The sequence below is a fragment of the Bufo bufo genome, chromosome 9 (genome assembly GCF_905171765.1).
Source record: "Bufo bufo chromosome 9, aBufBuf1.1, whole genome shotgun sequence".
NCBI lineage: Eukaryota > Metazoa > Chordata > Amphibia > Anura > Bufonidae > Bufo > Bufo bufo.
This window is the reverse complement of record NC_053397.1, coordinates 126,469,305-126,491,939: the sequence shown is the minus strand read 5'-3', so window position 1 is coordinate 126,491,939 and position 22,635 is coordinate 126,469,305. Positions and strand designations below refer to the sequence as shown.

The 22,635-nt window shown below is 42.4% G+C and overlaps 1 protein-coding gene across 7 annotated transcripts in view; it reads right to left on the bottom strand.

Annotated features, from left to right (window-relative positions):
* RBFOX2 (RNA binding fox-1 homolog 2) overlaps positions 1–22,635 on the bottom strand; it is a 531,916-nt gene that overhangs the window by 197,060 nt on the left and 312,221 nt on the right. For 3 of the 7 annotated variants that reach the window (XM_040408531.1, XM_040408537.1, XM_040408534.1), the window contains one exon: positions 19,043–19,085. The exons of 1 other annotated variant lie outside the window; for it this stretch is intronic. In XM_040408531.1, the coding sequence (XP_040264465.1) occupies positions 19,043–19,085 (43 nt within the window). Of the gene's footprint in view, positions 1–19,042; positions 19,086–20,106; positions 20,147–22,635 lie in introns of all 7 variants that reach the window. 3 more of the 7 variants (XM_040408532.1, XM_040408535.1, XR_005774354.1) reach the window with 2 other exon arrangements.

The following is a 22,635-nucleotide window of genomic DNA, read 5'->3' as shown; positions in this document are numbered from 1 at the left end:
GCATCACTATCCTCAGGACAGTGATACAGCAGAATGCTGCATCGGGGCATAGGAGCGACGTCTCCGTGCCTGCGTTCCCTCTGACAGGCTAGAGGTACTAGGTCTGAAGCCCATCATAGACAGAACAAGCCGCGCGATTACATCACGCTGCCCGAGTCGAGCAGCCTACAGTGCGGGACACAGGCCTGCACTGAATCACTGACAGCCCCATGGAAGTATGTGTGAAGTTTATTTTTGCTTTGTTTTATTTTGACACTATGCCATTTTGTCAATATGGGGAAGGGGCAGAGGAGCACTATGGGGCATCTACTGTGGGCACTATATAGGGGAATTTTATTCTGGCGCAGATTATAGGGGCACTATGAAGAAGGGGAGAGAGAAGAACTATGGGGGCATCTATTTGTGGCACTATAAAGGGGTATTTTATACTGGCACACATTGTGGTGGCAAAATAGGGACATTAGTTCTACCGGGGGCACTAAGGGGTTTTTGTATACTGGCACACAAAGGGGGTGATAGAGATGTGGACTACATTCTTTGAATTCAGCTAAGAAAGCTCCCACATACTTTAGCTCTCAGACAACACCTTATCTTCTCCAGAGCAGAAAGGTTCCATCCTACCCAAGAGAACATGCCTCCTTGCTACGTCATATATGCTTTTTCTGCTGTTAGAAAACTCCATTACAAGATGGCGCCTGTAGTTAGATATTGTTAGTTCACATATCACAGTTAGTAAAACAATGCACAATGGGCAGATACCAAGTGTTCTCTTGTCTTGTTTTCATATTTCAGCCAATGTAACAATGCAACATGCCTCAGGGGGAATGCCTCTCTGATGTCTATATAAACAAGAATTTGCTTTGACCTCAGTGTGTCTCCGTTATTTTTTTCCATGCATGTAAAACCCTTCGTTACTATTAATTTGGAGCAGTAGAGCAAACGTGATAGGCCCTGATTAGGGGCATCTTTATCAGTTGGCGCCCAATAAGTAGGGCTCAGGAGAAGTAAAGTTGCTAGCCAAAGTGTGGGGTTCCCAGGGCACGGTGGACCACGCTTGAGGGGGAGGACTGCAGCCTCAGAGACAAGGTGAGAAAATTTTGGTTCTCTCACCTGCCTCTTGCTGCTCCACTGTGCTGTGATCATCTGTTCGGCTATTGATGTTACATACCGTAGTAGCAACTTCGGTTGATTAAAAAAACCTGAGTTCCTAGAATCCGGAAAGTTTGAGTTTGCTCTACTGTGTGTGTTTGCCTGTGTCTTTTGCGTCAGGCACCTTCACAGTTAATTGTTAAGCAGAGCAAGAGATTTCCCCTGGCAGGAGTGTGGAGACGCATAAGGGGCTACTAAATTATCTGTCCTGTTTAGACAGAGGGTGTAGGCTCAGGGTGCTCCAGGACTGTGCTTGATTTAGGGGTTACCGATTTATCCGTCTTAGTGACGGAGGGTGTAACCGCGGTAGCCCCCGAGTTGGACTCAAACTAAAGGCCACAAATAATCCTAGTGAGCAGAGGATGTGGCCCTGGGGAGTCCCGGGAGGACTATAAATTATCTGCCTGGAGTGGCGGAGGGTTAGTCTTGTGGAAAGTTAAGTGATGATGCAGTGCAGCGCGAGAAGAAGTATTGTGTCTTGTAAAATGCAAGAATTACTGTGGCAGAACCAGTAGGAACCTGTTTGCTGAGATCGAGAACAGAGGGATAAACAGGAGGCTGTAGCTGCACGGGGGGGGGGGGGGGGAGTGACGTCATGACATTGGAATGTGTGATAGCGAGAACACTGCAATACTAAGATATATTGGATATAATCAAAAGAAAATTTGCGCGAGGTACTTAGTGTGTGTGTATGGAGCACATATGTATGTTATTTGTAGGTTATTCGTTAATAAGTTCAAACACTTGTGTGTGTAAAAGTATAAGAAAGTTTTCTATATGGCTGTTCGACATTGAATGTTATGTCTGTGTGGACTGGGAATCTGACTAGTAGAGGAAGGTCACACAGCCAAGTTTACGGTGAGCGAAATCCGCTCTACTGATGCGATGAGGAGGCCAAATTAAGAGTTAAGTCGAGAATGAACGAGATCATCACACAGGGAGGGGTGTGTGTTCTGGCTTTAGGCCAAAAAGGAGCAACATTACAAAGTTTCTCACAGGAGTGAACACAGGACATTCGGCCTTGAATTTAGAACATTCTATTCTTGATATTATAAAAAACCAATGCAAGCATCAACATGAAAATAATTAAGTATAAGAAATCAGGCTGGACAGAAATGTATGACAACACTACCCTCCAAGATAGTGCTGTGAGACCCTACCACACCCCCCAGCAGCCATCTTAACTGAGGTAACTTCCTGCCCGGCAGCCATCTTAGTTACTGGTATTTCTCCAGATACGGCTACAATCGTGAAACAATACAAATAGATCCAATTAGCACCACAAGGGGTACTCACTCGAGTCAGTACATGAAGGATACACATATACTTATAATTAGTCATGACCAGTTGTATTGTTTATTCAGATAAAATGTTTAACTCTTTGTTTTTAGTTTTTCAAGTAAAGTCAAGTGAAGTCCCCCCATCCTTCCATTGCGAGAATCTGAAAAGGAGGGGATTGTGATGGAGATGGTCTCAACCGTGGTAAACTGTAGCTTTAAAGTGGACCTTTCACTAGAATAAAACATCTATACTAACTATACAGACATGGAGAGCGCGCCCAGGGATCCCCCTGCACATACTATTATACCTGGCGCCGCTCCGTCTCCCCGGTATAGCCTCCGGTATCTTCATAGTTAGGCTCCACCCAGGGGAACCTGCCGGCGTCTCATTCTCCCATGCTGTAGTGCTGGCCAATCGCAGCGCTCAGCTCATAGCCTGAGAGGCTTTTTTTTTCTCTCAGGCTATGAGCTGATCGCTGCGATTGGCCAGCGCTACAGCATGGGAGAATGAGAATGAGACGCCGGCAGGTTCCCCTGGGTGGAGCCTAACTATGAAGATACCGGAGGCTATACCAGGAGACCGGAGCGGCACCCAGGTATAACAGTAAGTGCAGGGTGATCCCTGGGCTGTATTCTATGTTTTCTGTACACAAATTACTATGGTGATGTGACGTCAATACGTTTGGACGCCGGTGATGACGCACTATTTAAATGTGTTTGTAGTAATGCACACTATGCTTGACAAAGGCTCGCATTCGAGCCGAAACACGTGTCGCTTGAGCACTGTGTCTCTTCTATGCTTTCAATAAAGCAACATTATAACGAACAAGGAGTGAAGTGCCGGTCTTTTCCTTTGAATAATGTATAGTTAGTTTTAGATGTTTTATTCTAGTGAAAGGTCCTCTTTAAGCCCGGACAGATTCTGTATTTCTGTCTTTCATATGATGTTGCTGAAAAATGCTAACCTTGAGATAAAATACTGCAGAATTATTAAAGAATGTAAGCAGCAGTGAAAAACAATCAGCAAGCAATGTGTAAACATACCCCCACCCCCATCTCTGGTGGTACACTGATAGTAGCGGGAAAATACATGTAGGGAGATATAGGGTGGCTGAAAGATAACAAGCTCGCAGAACAGACAGAAGTCTTCCTGCAGGAGGCAAGTGTAAAGAGGAGGAGGTGTAGAGAGGCAGACAAAGTCGGGTTGTGAATGTTATCAGGATAATGTTAAACCACCTCCCCAACAGAGAAAGGAAACAGTAGGTCTGCCACCCTATAATGGTCCTGGGAGATGGACCTGCAGAGTCTGCAGGACTCAGAACACAGATGAGAGAGAGAGAGTTGTGCTGTGTGTCCACACCACACGAGAGGATCGTATTCTGTGTTGCCTGGATCACTGTCCGTCCCCTAATGTTTTTGTCATTAGGATGACACAGGTGAGGGGGAAAGTTAGACCAAGATTAGGAAACAGGCAATCCAGTACCTCCAGTATCAGCTGTGCTTTTAAACATTTAGCAGATTCAAGTCCAGTCCCAATGATATCCCTCACTCTGGGTGGTAAAGAAGTAGTCCCATTTTGATTGATACTGGAGCAGCCAAGACAATTGTGAAGCAAATATGGCCTCCCCTGACAATCTCTAAGAACACCATTTCTTGGGTAGAAGTAGATGGGAAAGTAGTACACTCCCCTTTCAACATAACCCATCCGTGTTAGATTTGTCCTTAACCAAGAAGTGCTCGCCTGGTTGCTGGTCAGCGGCAATGTCCCCTGTTGCCTCCTGGGTACAGATTTGCTTAGTAACATAGTACATAAGGCCGAAAAAAGTAAGGCCGAAAAAAGACATTTGTCCATCCAGTTCGGCCTGTCATCCTGCAAGTTGATCCAGAGGAAAGCAAAAAAAAAAAACTGAGGTAGAAGCCAATTTTCCTCACTTTAGGCAATCAGAATAACTCCCTGGATCAACGATCCCTCTCTAGTAGCTATATCCTGTAATATTATTACACTCCAGAAATACATCCAGGCCCCTCTTGAATGCCTTTATTGTACTCACCATCACCACCTCCTCAGGCAGAGAGTTCCATAGTCTCACTGCTCTTACCGTAAAGAATCCTTTTCTATGTTTGTGTACAAACCTTCTTTCCTCCAGACGCAGAGGATGTCCCCTCGTTACAGTCACGGGGATAAATAGATGATGGGATAGATCTCTGTACTGACCCCCGATATATTTATACATAGTAATTAGATCTCCCCTCAGTCGTCTTTTTTCTAACGTGAATAACCCTAATTTGATAATCTTCAGGTACTGTAGTTGCCCCATTCCAGTTATTACTTTAGTTGCCCTCCTCTGTACCCTCTCCAGCTCTGCTATGTCTGCCTTGTTCACTGGACCCAGAACTGTACACAGTACTCCATGTGTGGTCTGACTAATGATTTGTAAAGTAGTAGGGAATATGTTCTCATCACGGCATCTATGCCCCTTTTGATGAAACCCATTATCTTATTGGCCTTGCAGCAGCTGCCTGACACTGGTTTTTGCAGCTTAGTTTGCTGTTTATTAAAATTCCTAGATCCTTTTCCATGTCAGTGTTACAGAGTGTTTTACCATTTAGTATGTACGGGTGACTTGCATTATTCCTTCCCATGTGCATAACTTTACATTTGTCAGTGTTAAACCTCATCTGCCACTTATCTGACACAAGCCTGCAATCTATCCAGATCCCTCTGTAGTAGTATACTTCAGTGTTAATTACTTTACACAGTTTAGTGTCATCTGCGAAAATTGATATTTTACTATGCAAGCCTTCTACAAGATCATTAATAAATATATTGAAGAGAATAGGGCCCAATACTGACCCCTGATGTACTCCACTAGTGACAGTGACCCAATCTGAGTATGTACCATTAATAACCACCCTCGGTTTTCTATCATTGAGCCAGTTACTTACCCACTTACAGATGTTTTCTCCCAGTCCGAGCATTCTCATTTTATATACTAACCTTTTATGTGGTACAGTGTCAAATGCTTTGGAGATATACGACATCCATTGATTCGCCGCTGTCAAGTCTAGAACTTACCTCCTCATAGAAACTGATTAAATTAGTTTGACATGACCGATCCCTCACGAAGCCATGCTGATATGGTGTTATTTGCTTATTTCCGTTAAGATGCTCTAACATAGCATCTCTCAGAAAACCTTCAAACAGTTTACCCACAACAGATGTTAAACTTACCGGCATATAGTTTCCAGGCTCTGCTTGCTTGATAAAACTCCCTGGTCAATCTTTTTGTCAGTACTCCTAGAAGATGAGAAGGAAGCCCTGCTTGCGTGAATGTCGGGCCATCTGTGTGCTATTGGACCTACGGATGTTGGCAAGCTCCCAGTTCCTCCTGTGGAAGTGGTGATGAAACCTGGCGCCCCACTTCCCAGGAAGATGCAGTATCTCTTGAGTATGGCAGAGTCAGATGCCATATCTCAAACAGTCCAAGACTTTTTGAAAAAGGGGTTATCAAGGAGATTGTATCCCCTTCTAACACTCTTTTGTACCCTGTGAAAAAGAAAAATGAGAAGGGCAAACCAACCCGATACCAGATGGTACGTGACCTACGTGCTGTCAATGAAGCCAGTTTGTAACACCCCCATTGTGCCCAATACACACCTTTTTGGCTCGGGTTCCCACTACCCCTACCCACTCCACTGTGATTGATTTGACAAATGTTTTCTTTTGAGTACCACTACATTCAGACAGTTGGTATTTGTTTGTCTTCACATGAGGGTAAACAGTATACCTGGGTGGCGCTGCCACAGAGAGCCTAGAACTCACCTAGTATGTATACTGCAGCCATGTCACTCCTGTCCGTTTTTACAACATGGCTGCAAGTGAGAAAAAAAAATGAAAAATTTCAGTTTTGTTGCATTACTGTTGCCTTCCAGGGGTGAAACATCTCATCCCTGAAAGTAAGACGACTGTGGAGGACATCCCTTTGCCCAGAAACATGAATGCACTGAGGACATACTGTTTCTTACTGCAGACCGTGGATACGGACGTTTGATGCAGTTTTCTTTACGATTGTCTTTTAGTCCTTTCCACCTTACAGATGAGGTGGTAGATGCATTTTATGCCTGAAGATGACTAGTTTGTCACACACTGGGCCTATCAGATTACCACATTTAGATTGTATTTTACAGAAGTGAATGGCCATGCCTCAGTTGTCCTCACCCAACTTCATGGCCAGCAGCAACAACGCCCTGTGGCATATTATTCAGCCAGACTTGACCCCGTGGCCAGAGGTGCCCTTTCTGCATCAGAGCTGTAGCAGTTGTACAAGCCATGCTTGATAAAGGTTATGAGAGAGTCATGACCACAAAGTGACCAGTGATAGTGTCTATCCTCATCAACCTTTTTGTTGCCCGCAGAGTTAGATGTGATAACTTACAAAGTGTGTGGTTTAATTAAATCCTTATGTGCCGGAAGAAGGCCACAGTCTGGTTAGGACTGAACTTCGGTATAGCTCTGCTTGCTGATTTGAATGTTCATATTCCTCCTGAATAAGAATAAGCGAATTGGTTCTCACAGTTTTATAGGGCTGAGAAAAGACATCTGCCCATCCAGCTAAGCTTGGGAATTCAGTCCAAATTTCTCAAAAAGGCAAGAAACAACGACTAGTACACAAATGTGTTTCTCATCGGTATATACTGTATGTGTTTTAGTACACCAAAAAGTTACTAAATTAACAGCTAATAACTGATCCCAACCATATGTTTATTGTGTCGATTTCTTAACCTACTACTAACATAGGATCATGTCATGGACTTTCATTCTATAGTGTATTAACTTTCTTGGCTTCTCACAATTGACACTGTTACAGACGATCATGACGTATCACAAACTTATTTCCTGAAGCTTATAGATCAAGTGTTTTATAAGTACTATCATGGATTCATCGTGTTTATTTGTCCTAATTACTAATATATGGGGACCATTCTAGATATATCTTTATAGAATTTGTTCTCTATCACAGAATTCTAGCTATTGTAACTTTTTCCATCAATCTATTCATTAAAATATTGTGCCTATCAGGGATATTGTGTTGATGTATGATCATCCACTTTATTTGATTAATGTAATGTGTTTTCGTTGACAAAAGGTATTCATATGACGCCTGAAATGTTCAAAGACGTAATATTTTGGATCCAGCCACCCTGTTGCCTCTGGAGCAAGGGGGGAGTGAAGAGTTAGGGCACTTAAACTTTTCTTCCAGACTTCCAGATCCAGAGGAAGAGGCTCACGACTGTTTGCAGATAAATGTCACAAGATAATCCAGATAATGTGCTCTTTGTGGATGGATCGAGGTATGGTCAGGATGGCAGTTACTACACAGGTTGGGCAGTGGTGATTAAACATGGCACTAAAAAGCAGAGTCCTTAACACCACACATGTGTGCCCAAGAAGTAGAGCTAAGGGCTCTGGAGATGGCTTGCAGATATGCAGATGGGAAAGCAGCCAACATTTACGATGATTCCAGGTACAGCCCATGACTATGGGCCCATTTGGAAAGCCAGAGACTTCCTGACCACTTCAGGTAAACCCATCAAAATGGGGAAGCAGTGAGGTCTCTTATAGAAGCCCTCATATCGCCAACTTGAGTGGCGGTGATAAAAACAAAAGGTTACTGTAAAACAGACTCCGAGGAGGCAAAGGGAAAAGGCAAGGCAGATCAGGCGGCAACAATGGCTGCCAAATTGCCTACGCAGACCCCTGCCTTAGTGGACACAGCTCAGGTCCCTGAAATAACTCCTCTCGTCTCGCTGGAAGTTCTTAAGACCGTACAAAACCAGGCGGGGAAGGAAGAAAAAGGGGGGAGTAAAAAGGGGGGACTGCGAATGAGGAAGGGCCTAACAGTTCCAAGGGAAACTCTGCCTCCCAGGTCCCTCTAATCCACGATGGCACAGGGCAACCCATGGAGTGATGCACCAGTCAGAAGCTACTGTGTGTGATTTAGTACATAGCGCATGGTACGCCCCAGGGTCAGCACTGTAGCAGTTAGATATACTCAAGGATAAAGGAAAAAGTACGATTTTTTTGCCTAGAACATGTGAGACAAGGTGGGTTAAGGTACCCCAAAAACATATGTCTTTGCCCTTTGCATCTGTTTCAACGCTGCAGACTACCTTCAAGTACCCAAGGTGGGCATGTATGAGTATGTATTAGTGTGTGATAACTTGTTTTCAGGATGGCCAGAAGCATACCCGGTAGCTAAGACCACAGCAAAGATGATAATGGCCGAAGTTGTATGTTGTTATGGGGTACCTGAGACCATTTAAAGTGACACAGGCGTTCACTTCACAGGTGAAGTGATGCATAAGATAATGAAGGTATTGGGTATAGAACAGGCCTTACATGCTCCGTACCATCCACAAAGCAGCGGTAGAGTAAGGAAAAAATGACCTGAACGGGACACTAAAGATAAAGATTAAAAAAGCCATGGCAGAGACTGGTAAGCCATGAACAGAGTGCCTGCTGGTAGCCGTATTTTCAGTAAGTTATACCCCAAACCGTGAGACAGGCCTTAGTCCCTATAAGGTCCTTAGTGGCTCAGGCCCTAGGACAGGATTGTATTTCCCACAGTGGCTCTAGATGCAACATGGTTGTCTGACATTATGTGATCAGTTTTCACAAGCATTTGACAAATACATTCTTGAGTTTTTGCTTCACTCCCAGATGTTCATAAAGCACCAGGAACCCACCCACTTGTGTCTGGAGATTGGGTGGTGGTAAAAAGACACGTTAGAAAAGTCCTGTCCTCAAATCCTGGTTTGACGGTCCATTCCAAGTGTTCTTGGCCACAAGCACATCAGTGAAGCTTGAAGGAAAGCCTAATTCGAGTCATTTCAAGAAAGTATTGAGTTGGGAGACTTGAAAGGATGTTTCTTGTTCTCCCTTGTGTGACTGCTGATCCTGACTAAAAGAATATGGATTCTTATTGAGATAGTAAAAATAGGTTTCTGGGCTGGGGAAGAGGTGTGCAAAAGGAAGAACAAAGTTGTTACAGTCCGATACTTCTAGCCCAGTGACCCATTAATAGTATAGCCTAAAAACTCCCAAGTATTGATAGTTCTTAAGTTCACACTGATCAATGACCAGGTCATGAATGCCCTAAAAGGACTTACTTCCTTTTCCTGAATTTTATCTTTAATTCTGCTATTTGCGTTGTTTGTTGTGTCATCCCCTACATTAGGAGGTTTTTGTTCAAAGTCATAGCTGAGGCTACACCGGAGACGCTCATGGGAGACCTCCATAAGGATGGGAGACCTCCGTGATTATGGGAGACAAGGTCCATTTCATTCTGTTGGTCCCCCCCTGCTTATGACAAGACCTGGAGATCATCGACCTTAGGGACTGACATCTGACTTTCCCATGCTAAGTCCAGTGTCATGGGAGGCTATATACTAGGCTAGGTAGTCATGTAAGCTGGCGAAGAGGATTCAAAGCATGGGGACTGACGTGCTAGGCTTTCGTTGGGGAAAGAATGAGGTCCAAGGGGGGAATGATAGAGATGTGAACTACATTCTTTGAATTCAGCTAAGAAAGCTCCCACATACTTTAGCTCTCAGACAACACCCTATCTTCTTTAGAGCAGAAAGGTTCCATCCTACCCAAGAGAACATGCCTCCTTGCTACGTCATATATGCTTTTTTCTGCTGAGAACTCCATTACAAGATGGCGCCTGTAGTTAGATATTTACTTAGTTCACATACCACAGTTAGTAAAACAATGCACAATACCAAGTGTTTTCTTGTCTTATTTTCATATTTCAGCCAATGTAACAATGCAACATGCCTCAGGGGGAATGCCACTCTGATGTCTATATAAACTGCTGTACTTCCTGTAATAAACAAGAATTTGCTTTGACCTCAGTGTGTGTGTGTCAGTTATTTTCTTCCGTGCACATAAAACCCTTTGGTTACTATTAAGTAGAGCAAACATGATCGGCCCTGATTAGGGGCATTGACACGCTATGCGGCAATATGAGGACATTGGCTCTACTAGGGATACTAAAGGGGGTGTTTTTTGTACTAGCACAATGCGGGTCGTTATGAGGTCATTTTTTGTACTGGCACACATTATATGGGGCCATTTTTGGCACTGGCTCACATTAGGTGGCATTTTTCATACTATAAGGAGAATTATTACTACTGGTGAGCTTTGTTACTTTTGGGGGCCTATGGGGAACATGATTACTATAGTATGGGCACTATGGGAGAATTACTACTTCCGGGGCACACTGGGGACTTTACTACTGTTGGGGGCACTATTACCAAGTGCACTCCGGAAGAGAATTATTACTATTGGTGGAACATCAGGGAACACTAACTGAGGGGCACCCTGGCACTGTATCAGCTTAACACTATTTTTGGGGGACATTATGTTTACCCCATTAGTGTTAGGAGCACTATTTGCTGGGCGCAGTTATTTTTTAGGGCACTGCTTGCCAATAATTATTGAAGGCGGCATTATCAGTGTGGCACTAAAATTTTCAAGGGGACCGTTTCTGCAGTACAGTATTGGGGAGCACAGTGGGCATAGTATTGGGGGTGGCAGGATGGGGTGTTCAGAAGGTGGGAGGATCATGGAAAAGTAGAAAACTAAGGTGTCTGTCAATATCTGCAGAGACACAACATGGCTAAAAAAATCTTCATGGTTCTGGTCTTTAGGAGATGAGGAAAGAATATCTACATCAGAGGAGATGTCACTGGATGTAAGAGGTATGTGGCAATATACTGCCCTGTATGTTCTGTAGTGCTGTACATAATGTTAGGAGGGAAGATGTTAGGTTGAGAATTTGGCATATGGATGGAGGGGTTACCATTAAATTTTTTCCCTCAGGGAGCAGAAAGGCTAGGTGCACCCCTGTATTCAGCCCCCTGTACTGTGACCAATTGCCTTTAGAAGTCACAATCAGTAAATAGAGTCCACCACAGTAACTTATTCTCAGTAGAACTACAGATGTTCTTTGAAGGCCTCAGAGGTTTGTTAGTGAATATTAGTAATCAAACAGCATCATGAAAACCAAGGAACACACCATCCAGGTCAGGAATAAAGTTGTGGAGAAGTTTAAAGCAGTGTTAAGCGATTAAAAAAAATATCCCAAGCTGTGAACAACTCCTGGAGCATCGTTCAATCCATTATTCCAAAACAGAAGTAGTATGACACAACTGCAAACCTCCTAAGACATGGCTGCCCACCTAATCTGACAGCCCAGGCAAATAAAGCACTACTTAGAGAAGCAGCCAAGAGGCTCATGGTTACTCTGAAGGACCTGCAGAGGTCCACAGCTCAGGTGGGATAATCTATCCACAGGACAACTATTAGTCATGTATTCCATAAATCTTGCCTTTATGGAAGAGTGGCAAGAAGAAAGGGGTGGAGGGTCACCTTCCAACAGGACAATGATACTAAAGATACAGCCAGCACTACAAAGCAATGGTTTAGATCAGAACATTCATTTGTGTTAGAATGGCCCAGTCAAAGTCCAGACCTAAATTCCATTGAGAATCTGTGGCAAGATTGAGAATTACTGTTAATAGGCACTATCCATCCAATTTGACTCCATCCAAAGTCAAGGGGTATAAATACTTTTTCAAGGCTACATAACTGATTATACAGTGGGGAAAATAAGAAGTTGATACACTGGTGATTTTGCAAGATCTCCCACCTACAAAGAATAGAGATGTCTGTAAATTTTATTGTAGGTACACTTCAACTGCGAGAGAATCTTAAAAAAAAAAAAAAAAAAATCCTGAAAAATCACATTGCATGATTTTTGAATAATTAATTTGCATAAAGTAAGTATTTGATCACCTACCAACCAGCAAGAATTCTGGCTCTAACTCTGCACTCACCTGTATTAATTGCACCTGTTTGAACTCGATACCTGTATAAAAGACACCTGTCCACACAATCACACTGAGCGAATTGACTTAGGATGAAACCAAATACTTATTTAATGCAATAAAAAAAAGGAATAAAAAAATAATTCATATAATGTGATTTTCTGGATTTACAGACCTCTCCATTCTTTGTAGGTGGTAAAATGGCCAGTGTATCAAATACTTATTTCCCCCCACTAAAAGGTAAAAATCCATAGGATATTTAAAAAAATAACAAAATGAGGCTGGGCCTCTAGTCACGGTTATATCTCAGGAGAATTGGGAGGTACAGATGTTCGCAGAGACCTAGCATTGGTCAGATGATATGAACAGAAGGATAAGAGGTATAGGCATCCACTGTTAGGAGAAAAGGAGGCCTTACAACATTGCCATGCCGCTTTCAATAGTGCCAGAGATACTGGCCTGTTATCCTGAAATAGAGCAAAATATCCCATGCCAGTTGTCACCAGGGCAGGTGAGGTGATGTGGGCAAGTAGGGAATTCAGACACAGAAGTGGACCTCCTGTTCAGAGGGTGGCATCTCTGTCTTGAAGTTAGGCCCAAAGCCAAGGGCCAGGCAGTGCATTAGGCTGCAGTTTCTAAGGAGGACGCAGCCGAACAACACTGCTCTGTAACATTTCCTGACCTGCGATCCCTGTGATAATAATTCATGTAGCAGCCGCCGGAAGTAGAAGCACTGTGCGCAGTGAGCCGGCTGCTACATGAATTATTATCACAGGGATCGCAGGTCAGGGAATGTTACAGAGCATTAGATTGCATAGAAAGGGGGAATATAAATGTAATTTTAACTCCCAAGACTCCTGTGCCCAGCCTTCTGTCTCCCAGGGAAGCACGAGTCAGAAGCAGAGCGTCTGCACAGCCAGTCTTTTCTAATGGACGGGTGACCCTTAACAACGCTCTTTTGAAGAGTGCTGCTAAGGGCTATTTCAGCCCCAGTTTTCTACAAAAAATAAACATTTTGGCTAAATAAAGTCTATTGCTGAATTGTTACCTATCACTTGCCCTACACTTTAGCAAAAAAAAGAAAAAAAAATATGACAGTTATCCTTTAACTGCCTAAGAGTGCTCACGGTACAGATTCATGCCTTAAGAAACAAGTCCTCTTCTATCATGCTTTTAGGTGCTTTGCTAAATTACAGTATGTCCAGAGGAAAAAAAATAGGGTATAACAGCCATAATCCATTTACTTTGCAGAGGCTGTGTGTTTAGTAAAGTATAGGAACAGGGATGAATGAGATGTTGATGTAAACATGGGGAAGAGAGCTGATAGCAGGCAGACAGGTGAGTGATCTTGCACTCATCCATCACTTCCCAAACAGTCTATGCACGAAGATGGTGAGATCACTCAACTATGTCTGATTTACAGCTCACTCTCTTCCGGATCAGCATCTCCGTTCATTCCTGCTTTTACAAAACAAAAGAATGTTGATGGAATCAAATGAAACGGTGTGTGAATGTATTGATGATATATGTACAGGATTAGAATATTAGAGCGAAAGAATACGTTTATTGGTGAAAACTTGACAACTGAAAGGAGGATCTAGTACCATGTTGGACTGCCTCTAGTCTGGATACAAGATGAGATGATTGGGTATGGAGGCATACAGGTTCTGTATGGTAACCTGCAGCATATTTGCCCACACATGTTACAGCCAGGCCTGTAGATCTTAAACACTTGTAGGCTGCTGAAGCTGGCATCCTATACATACTCTAGTGGCGATAAATCTGGTGACCGGAGAAGCCAAATTAAGTACTGCAATCCAACAGTGACCTTCTTAAGGAACCCTTGTTGTCTGTGGGTGTGAATCACCCTGCTGAAAATAAATCTAGTTAAGAGCCCTGAAATTAGAGGCAACACATGCAGGATGTCCTGAATTCATTGCTAAAGATTAAATGGTTCCAGTTTGTAGCAGTCCTGGTTTTGGATTCACAACACCACTACATATGAAGGTGATTGTAGCTGACTGGCAATCGTAGAAAACGTAATGGATACCATAACACCAAGTTTCATTCTGCTAAGCACCAGGAAATAGTACAGGCAGAGACAGGTGTGTTATGAAGACGTCACCTGTGTCTGGATGGTGGACAACAAAACTGTGGGAGATGCTCATGCTAGATAGCAGATCATATGATTTCATTACCCTTTACTAGAGGTCTGTCTGGCCCGTCCAAAGCCTGTTCACTGTGTTCCCTATTGTAACCACTGCTCTAAAAACCTAACAGCAAGATCAGAAAGGCCTAGATGGGAGGCAATTCGTTAAATGACCACCTTTTTTCTGTCAAATGATTTTTTCTCTCAAAGTCTATCAACTGGGCAAAATGTCCAAGTGCATCGAAAAGGCATGTGTCACGGCGGACGTGCACAGTTAAACAGAAAACACACCAACCAGGCTCTGGACGAGAGACAGGGGAAGGGTCACCTCCTAATTTATCCCTGACCTCTTTCCCTGCAATGCTCAGCCCACAGACAAACCTTGATGGTAGATTTGCTGTGTCCACCAGCCTATACTAAGAGAACCCTGAACTCCCTGAGATGGTGAAGTGGGGAGAAAGGAGCAGCCTGCTCGCACAGAACCTGGATGGGTAAGATGACAAACAACCAAACAAGAAAAGACACTTATCTGCTGAAAGCAGGAACAAACAGCCAACCTTCCTTCCAAACTTCCCAGACAATAATGAACAGTATAATCCGCTCCGGGCACTGGGCTGAGGAGCTATTTAAACTAATGACTCCACCCAGTGCACCTGATGAGGGGCGGATCCAGCACGACTCCAAAACAAACAAACACTAAACTCGTGCTGCAATCCTGGCCGACTCCGCACATCGTCAGAGTGGGGCATGACAGCATGTCTAGCATACAACGATCTTTCAACAAATGGTACAGACCATCTGCAATCAATTACATCTCTGCCTAAGAGATAACTGGCTGTAGAGTTCATCAGCAATCGGACATTTCTATTTGCATTTATTTATTATTTTCAAGGGGTGTACACTGCAGAAGTTGTGTACAGTAGAGACTGAAGTAAGCAGGCAGGACATTGTCCAGAAGCTCTGTATAACGCAGGGCACAAATGACAAGCCCCCATTTCCTAAAACCCTTCTCAATGTCTCTGCTGCTAGAGATAGACTTAAAGGCTATGGACATATTTGGGGCATTTTTTTGCATTGTACTCATTATTAGCTAAAATTAATTTTTTTTTAAATGGGTCTTCATTAAAAATATTGGCTTTCTATATACAACCTTGAGATTCTCTAGTAGCATGCTCTTAGGCAGCTCAGCTGACAGCTCCTTATCTCTGACCTTATAAACACTCACAGTTCAATTATCTTAATGATCAGAAAGTGTTTTTGAGATATAAGGCTAAGTTCACACTACAGTTATTTGGTCAGTTATTGTGAGCCAATACCAGCAGCAAAGCCTACTCACCGAGATAAGGCATAATGGAAAAAAAAAAAAATCTTCCTGTTATGTGTTTTTGAGCCTCACCTGGTATTGGCTCAAATTAACTGATGGAATTACTGACTAAGTAACTGTAGGAAGTGTGAACTCAGACTCCATAATTTTGAAATCAGGGTTATTAGATGGCTGCACAAACTGAAAGTGTGATAGTCATAGCTAGGCAGAAGTTAGCCCATTATGACAAATCTGCTGAATATTTTTTAAAGACCAATTGAAAAAAAAAATTTAAGCCCAAAATCTGTAAAATGGAATCATAAAAAATTGCCCCTGAAGGTGTAGATGGCCTTTAATATAACAAGCAGTAGTAAGCAGTAATTTAGCAGGAAGTGAGACCCCTAGTGGCCAGCAATTTAGGGTGTTTCCTTCTTCAAAAAAGAAAAAAACTAATTTTTGTTAAAGGGATTAACATTTTTACTATTTTGGACATCGGCTATCATAAGCTGTGTGTAAGTATAGTGACTGTGCAGCGCTATTATGTTGAATACCTCAGGATGAGCACGAGCACCACAACTGATTGGAGAGGTGGGAAGAGCCAGACCACAGCTAGTCTTATATTAAGGAGTTCAATATAGATTTTTCCAATACGTTGCCTGGATGGGTCTAATTGCAGCGGGTCCCAAGGTGAAGTGGATCCTTATTCACAAAAACCAGTACATATATGAAGGGGGCCGCGCAAAACTCCAAGCCAATATGACTGATAAACGTCTTCCACCGACTTCCAGCAAGCACACACTAGCTTCGTTAGGCATTTCTTTCCATTAACATCCTGTGAGGTATTAGAGAAGACACGCACATAGTGAAGCACTGCAACAACCAGCCGTACCGCCTCTCAATATTGTACTCACAAGTGTATAAGTAGAATATGCGCCTCAAAAAAAGCCAACCAGTAGGTTCTCTGCACGGTTTCTCTCGTTGTCAATATTGCTCCCATAGTGAAAATCCGTATTTTAAAATTCATAAATATGGTTTATTATACTCACATAAGTAGAATAAAATGCGCAATAGTAAAATCAACACAAGTCAATGCTCCTGCCCGACCCGGGTTTTGCTCCAAATGGCTTCAAGAGCGTAACCTCCAAACATTCCCACAATCCTCAAATCCCCAAGTTCACTCCACCCACTATTCCTCAAAACTTGCTAAAAACTCACTCAATATCCTTTTCTTTCATCTGATATACTTAGATGTACCTCAGTTTTTCTCTAATTCCCATGTTAACAGGGATCGGGACATAAACTTTAAATATTCTTCAGAAACAGATATAACATAATACTCTACCAAAAGATGTAGCACTCACTCCTGTCCAGTTTCTCCCTCTCACACACCTCTCCCCAATGTTGTATTAGTGTGGCTGGCTGGGTGTGTTCTAATCTATGAGGCAGGGTTTCAGGTCCAACTGCATGTTCAGACCATGCGGTTGTAATGTGCCCATCTCCTAGATCCATCTTACTTCGGTTCGATCTATCTTTTTTATAGTATCGCCACCTCGCCAGTTAGCCTGCACTCGTTCTACTCCAATGTAAGCGAGACCCTTCGGATTTTTATTGTGGGCAGTTTTAAAATGTAACGGAACTCCATGGGTTTCTACTCCCTTGTTAATATTTCTGATATGTTCTTGTATTCTAATTTTTAATTTCCTCATGGTGCGGCCTCCAGTACGTCAGCCACACCATGAGGAAATAAAAAATTAGAATACAAGAACATATCAGAAATATTAACAAGGGAGTAGAAACCCATGGAGTTCCGTTACATTTTAAAACTGCCCACAATAAAAATCCGAAGGGTCTCACTTACATTGGAGTAGAACGAGTGCAGGCTAACTGGCGAGGTGGCGATACTATAAAAAAGATCAATCGAACTGAAGTAAGATGGATCTAGGAGATGGGCACATTACAACCGCATGGTCTGAACATGGAGTTGGACCTGAAACCCTGCCTCATAGATTAGAACACACCCAGCCAGCCACACTAATTCAACATTGGGGAGAGGTGTGTGAGAGGGAGAAACTGGACAGGAGTGAGTGCTACATCTTTTGGTAGAGTATTATATGTTATATCTGTTTCTGAAGAATATTTAAAGTTTATGTCCCGGTCCCTGTTAACATGGGAATTAAAGAAAAACTGAGGTACATCTAAGTATATCAGATGAAAGAAAAGGATATTGAGTATGAGTTTTTAGCAAGTATTGAGGAATAGTGGGTGGAGTGAACTTGGGGATTTGAGGATTGTGGGAATGTTTGGAGGTTATGCTCCAGATGAAAACATTTGGAGCGAAACCCGGGTCAGGCAGGAGCATTGACTTGTGTTGATTTTACTATTGTGCATTTTATTCTACTTATATGTGAGTATAATAAACCATATTTATGAATTTTAAAATACAGATTTTCACTATGGGAGCAATATTGACAACGAGAGAAACCGTGCAGAGAACCTACTGGACGGCTTTTTTTGAGGCGCATATTCTACTTATACACTTGTGAGTACAATATCGAGAGGAGAGACGGCTGGTTGTTGCAGTGCTTCACTATGTGCGTGTCTTCTCTAGTACCTCACAGGATCTTAATGGAAAGAAACACCTAACGAAGCTAGTGTGTGCTTGCTGGAAGTCGGTGGAAGACGTTTATCAGCCTTATATTGATGACCTATCCTGAGGACAGTTCATCAATATACTAGCGCTACACAACCCCTTTAGTGTTACTAGTGCCATACACCAAAACAGCCATTATACAGAGGGAATACCATGCATGCATCTAACTAATGCAGTGTAAACCAACAAAAACCTAGAACAAAAACATTAGACAAACCATCCCACATACTGGTTAGGTGTGAAAATCAAAGCCCTCACATCAGACCAGCAAGAAAGCTGTCAACTCTGCAGTGTTGCACAAACATAAAAAGGAATGTGTCAGCTAAACATTATGCCTTAGTTACAATTTGTAGAATGATTATTCTGCAGATACTATAAATGGCTCTTGGTACAAGATTCCTTGAATTTTATAGCATGTACATTTCTTTCAACACATCTTCATTTCACAAATGACAGTCTAAGCATACCTTTGTTCTGCTTATGATTTCAAAGGCTCTGTTCCCTTCTCCAACAAGGCATTAATTATGGGTTAGTAATTTAAATCTCGTCTCACAGCAATCTGCACTCTGATTGGTTGGCAAAAAAAGGGAAGGAAGGCCATGTGGAAGGGCGCCTACCTGAGGTAGTTTAGGGTTTAAGATTGATTCCTGTAAGACTAGTCTATAACAGAACAAAAACAATATTGAAACCCTGACATAAGCATAAGAGGTCAATTATAACATGATAATCGTTGAATAGAGAACTCCTGTGGAAGAAAAGTGATTGAAAATAAAACCATGCCCTCTTCCCATTCACTCAATGGCCCACACATTCCCAAGTGATTGGAAAGGAGCAAGCCAGCCAGTAGCACTCACCAGATAGTAAATACAAGCAGGCTAAAATTGCCTGTAAACACATGTTACCCCCTTCACCCAAGATTACACAAATCTAAACACTGCAGGATAGAAAAGGCTAGGATTGGAGGCAGGAATGGAGGACCAAAGTATGGAAAAGGAGAGGAGCAGCACACAAAAGCAATAAATACTAATTATGTGACAGCAAAAGTTAGAGTTGCAGAAATGTGAGGACATATATAGTGTGTGTATGTAAATATATATATATATATATATATATACACATACATACATATACATACACACACACACACACACACATGTTCTTCAATCTCAGTCCTGAGCTAAAATTTGTGAACTAACCCAGTAGAATTAAATAGGAAACCGGTACTTTGAAGATTGCGATTCCTGTTCCACTGGAGCCAGAGCAATTGACGGTAGCGGGGAGGCGACCATTACATGCATTAAAACTCTTCAAAACAATCTAATTTTTGTCAACTGCCATCACAAGGACACCGACCTTTTCCCAAAGTCTACCATCCCAACAGCCAGAGAAGTATTTAAAAAAACAGCATGCCTGCATTCTCAGACAACACCAACCAATGTTACAAACAAAGGGAAAGAAAATCATGATTAAATGAGACAATGATGGACTACACTAATGTTTAAAGGCACAACAAAAAATAAGAATGGAAAAAAGGATGTGATATGGATAGGAAGGCTGGCTTGCATGGGCAAAGAGGAAAGGGGAAGTGGGAAGGCTGGGTGGAATTATAATTGATTGATATCAATATCTAAGGGTTTTTAAAATGTATCTGGTATTTTCAAATTCTTTGTTGCATACTTACATATAATTCAGTGCCATAAAATCCATCCTGATATAGCACACTATAGAAATCACACCAGGAAAGGGGGTGGGTAAAAATGATAAAAAAAAAAAAACACATTCCAGTTATTAACAGCAGCTGCATGCATCATGCCATATAATCATAAGCAAGCAAGAGATGTATGAATAACCCTTTCATCCCCCTAACCACAATCAACAGCACCTCTGATGTAATCCATACCACCCCAAAAGAAAGTACAACCTTCAGCACAAAAGGTGTTTACTAAAGTGACTTTAAAAAGAGCCTGTTGCCATGAAATGCAGTGCAATTTGTAGGCATCATGTTGTGAAGCAGGAGCAGATCGATATATAGTTTTGCAGGTAAATATTCTGCGAAACTTGAAACAGTTGTACCCTGAGGCAGTCTTATTAGTTGATAGCATTCTTTATGTAAGTGTGTGAAGGTGTAACTAGAACTGACTGGGCATCACCGCAAATTTTCAAATGTGCCCCGCCCTCCCCACAAGTAAACCCTACTCCTGCAGCTAGTCAAGATGGCCCTCTCAGACCACCGCTGTCCGTTTACTACACGTATATACTGTATGTCATTGCAATGTATATAATGTTCTATAATACTGTTATGGGGGCCCTGAATCAGGAGTTCACCTCTGGAACCCGCACCCATATTCAGAACGTGCCTCTCAAAGTGAAGGAGCGCACACCGCACAAGCTCACCCTTCACTTCTATTGGCCTGCCAAAAATAGCTGACCGAGCTCCGGTAGAGGTGAATGGAGAGAATCTTGCGCATGCATGGCCACCTCTCAGTTCACAGATATGGGACTGCTAGAAAAAGCAGAGCCAATACTCTGTTTTTGGAACTCCCAGAGCTGTGAAAGGAGCGTAGTTGCACTTGCCCGATGCACTCCCCTTTACATTAGAGGGCCTTTTCTTGAGATATGATCAGTTCCCAGAGGTGGAAGTTGCAACAATCTGAGAATGGTGTCATATCCTAGCGATATGCCACTTATGTCTGAGATTTGAATACACTTATTTCAGAAAGAGCAGAGGTTTAAAAGTATAAATTTCAAGTTACTGATTTTTTCCCCCCACTAAACTATATAATCAAATCTGCTCACCTTCTCCTGCTGTATAACACACTGTCTGCAGATTGCACTGCATTTAAGTGGTAACAAGTTCTCCAAGTTAACCTTTTTTGCATAATTTTACAAATATCCACAGAAAAAAAATAATCAATGGCAAAAATATAGTCATGCGCAGATTCTTTAATCATGGTATTTGAATTCATACTGACAAATATTTACTTTGAATAATCATTGCTTTTCTACAGCATGGTTTTAACATGCATTATTGGTAAAGCTTAGAGGACACAAACATCCTTTAGTTTGTTTTCAAATACACTCGATACAGCTCTACAAGCACAAAAAAATGTAATTTCTCTGATAATTGGTGTACTTCCTTTAGCCAAGTTCACACAAGAGCAATATGGGCACATTCCCGGGTCCATTTCTGTGCCAGTATTGAGCTCATGTGAAACTGGCCTTAAACCATTTGACAATATTTGTCACATTTTACATATTACATATTTTACTCAAGACTCCAAGATTTTGATACAGATAGAGGCTATGCTTGGTATCACACTGGGCGACATTCACTTCAATGAGGCAGAGTGCAATACCAAGCACAGCCACCATACAATGTATAGCCCTGTGCTTAGTAAGCAGCGAGAAGGACGTGGTGCTCACAAGAGTGCCGGTGCCTTCTCAGACAGCTGATCGGCAGGGTCCCAGGAGTCGGACCCCCACCGATCCGATGCTGATGACCTATCCTGAGGATAGGTCATCAGTATCAAAATCTCTGAAAACCCCTTTAACATATCTCAGGTATTTTATCACAAACAAGAACATGCAAGAAAACACTGCTTCGTTGTGAGTGAACCTTTGCCGTAAAAGGGTTATACCCTTACAACTTATCTACTATCCAAAGGAGACTGTATAAGTGTCTGATTGGCAGGTGTCTCCTCCTCATACCTTTACTGCAGATTTATATATTGGGTACCAAAACAGAGAGGGCCATAGGGGGAAAACAGAGGAGCAAATTGAAAAACAAACATACAAAACACTGGAATCTGGAGATCAATGGTAACAAGGCATAAGGGCCGTTTCACACGAGCGAGTCCATTGTGGAAATCATGCTCCGTGTGCGAGTGTGAGCCTCCATTCTGGACTTACAGGAGCACACGCATGGCACAGGAGCGCATGATTCATAAGGCCAAGTTTGACCTGACTTCTACAGGAACATATGGACATAAAGCTGTCACTACATTTCTGTAGCAATAAGGTCAAGCAGAGGCACATAGCATTATAAATCATGATAACTCTGCACTCCCGCTCGTGTAAAACACCCCTTATATTTAATTTTAAAAAAGATAATAGGACCTCTAACCCCTGCAATTTTTCACCTTCCTGACCTTGGCTATTTTTACAAATCTGGCGAGTCACTATGAGGTAATAATTTATGCTTTTACTTCTC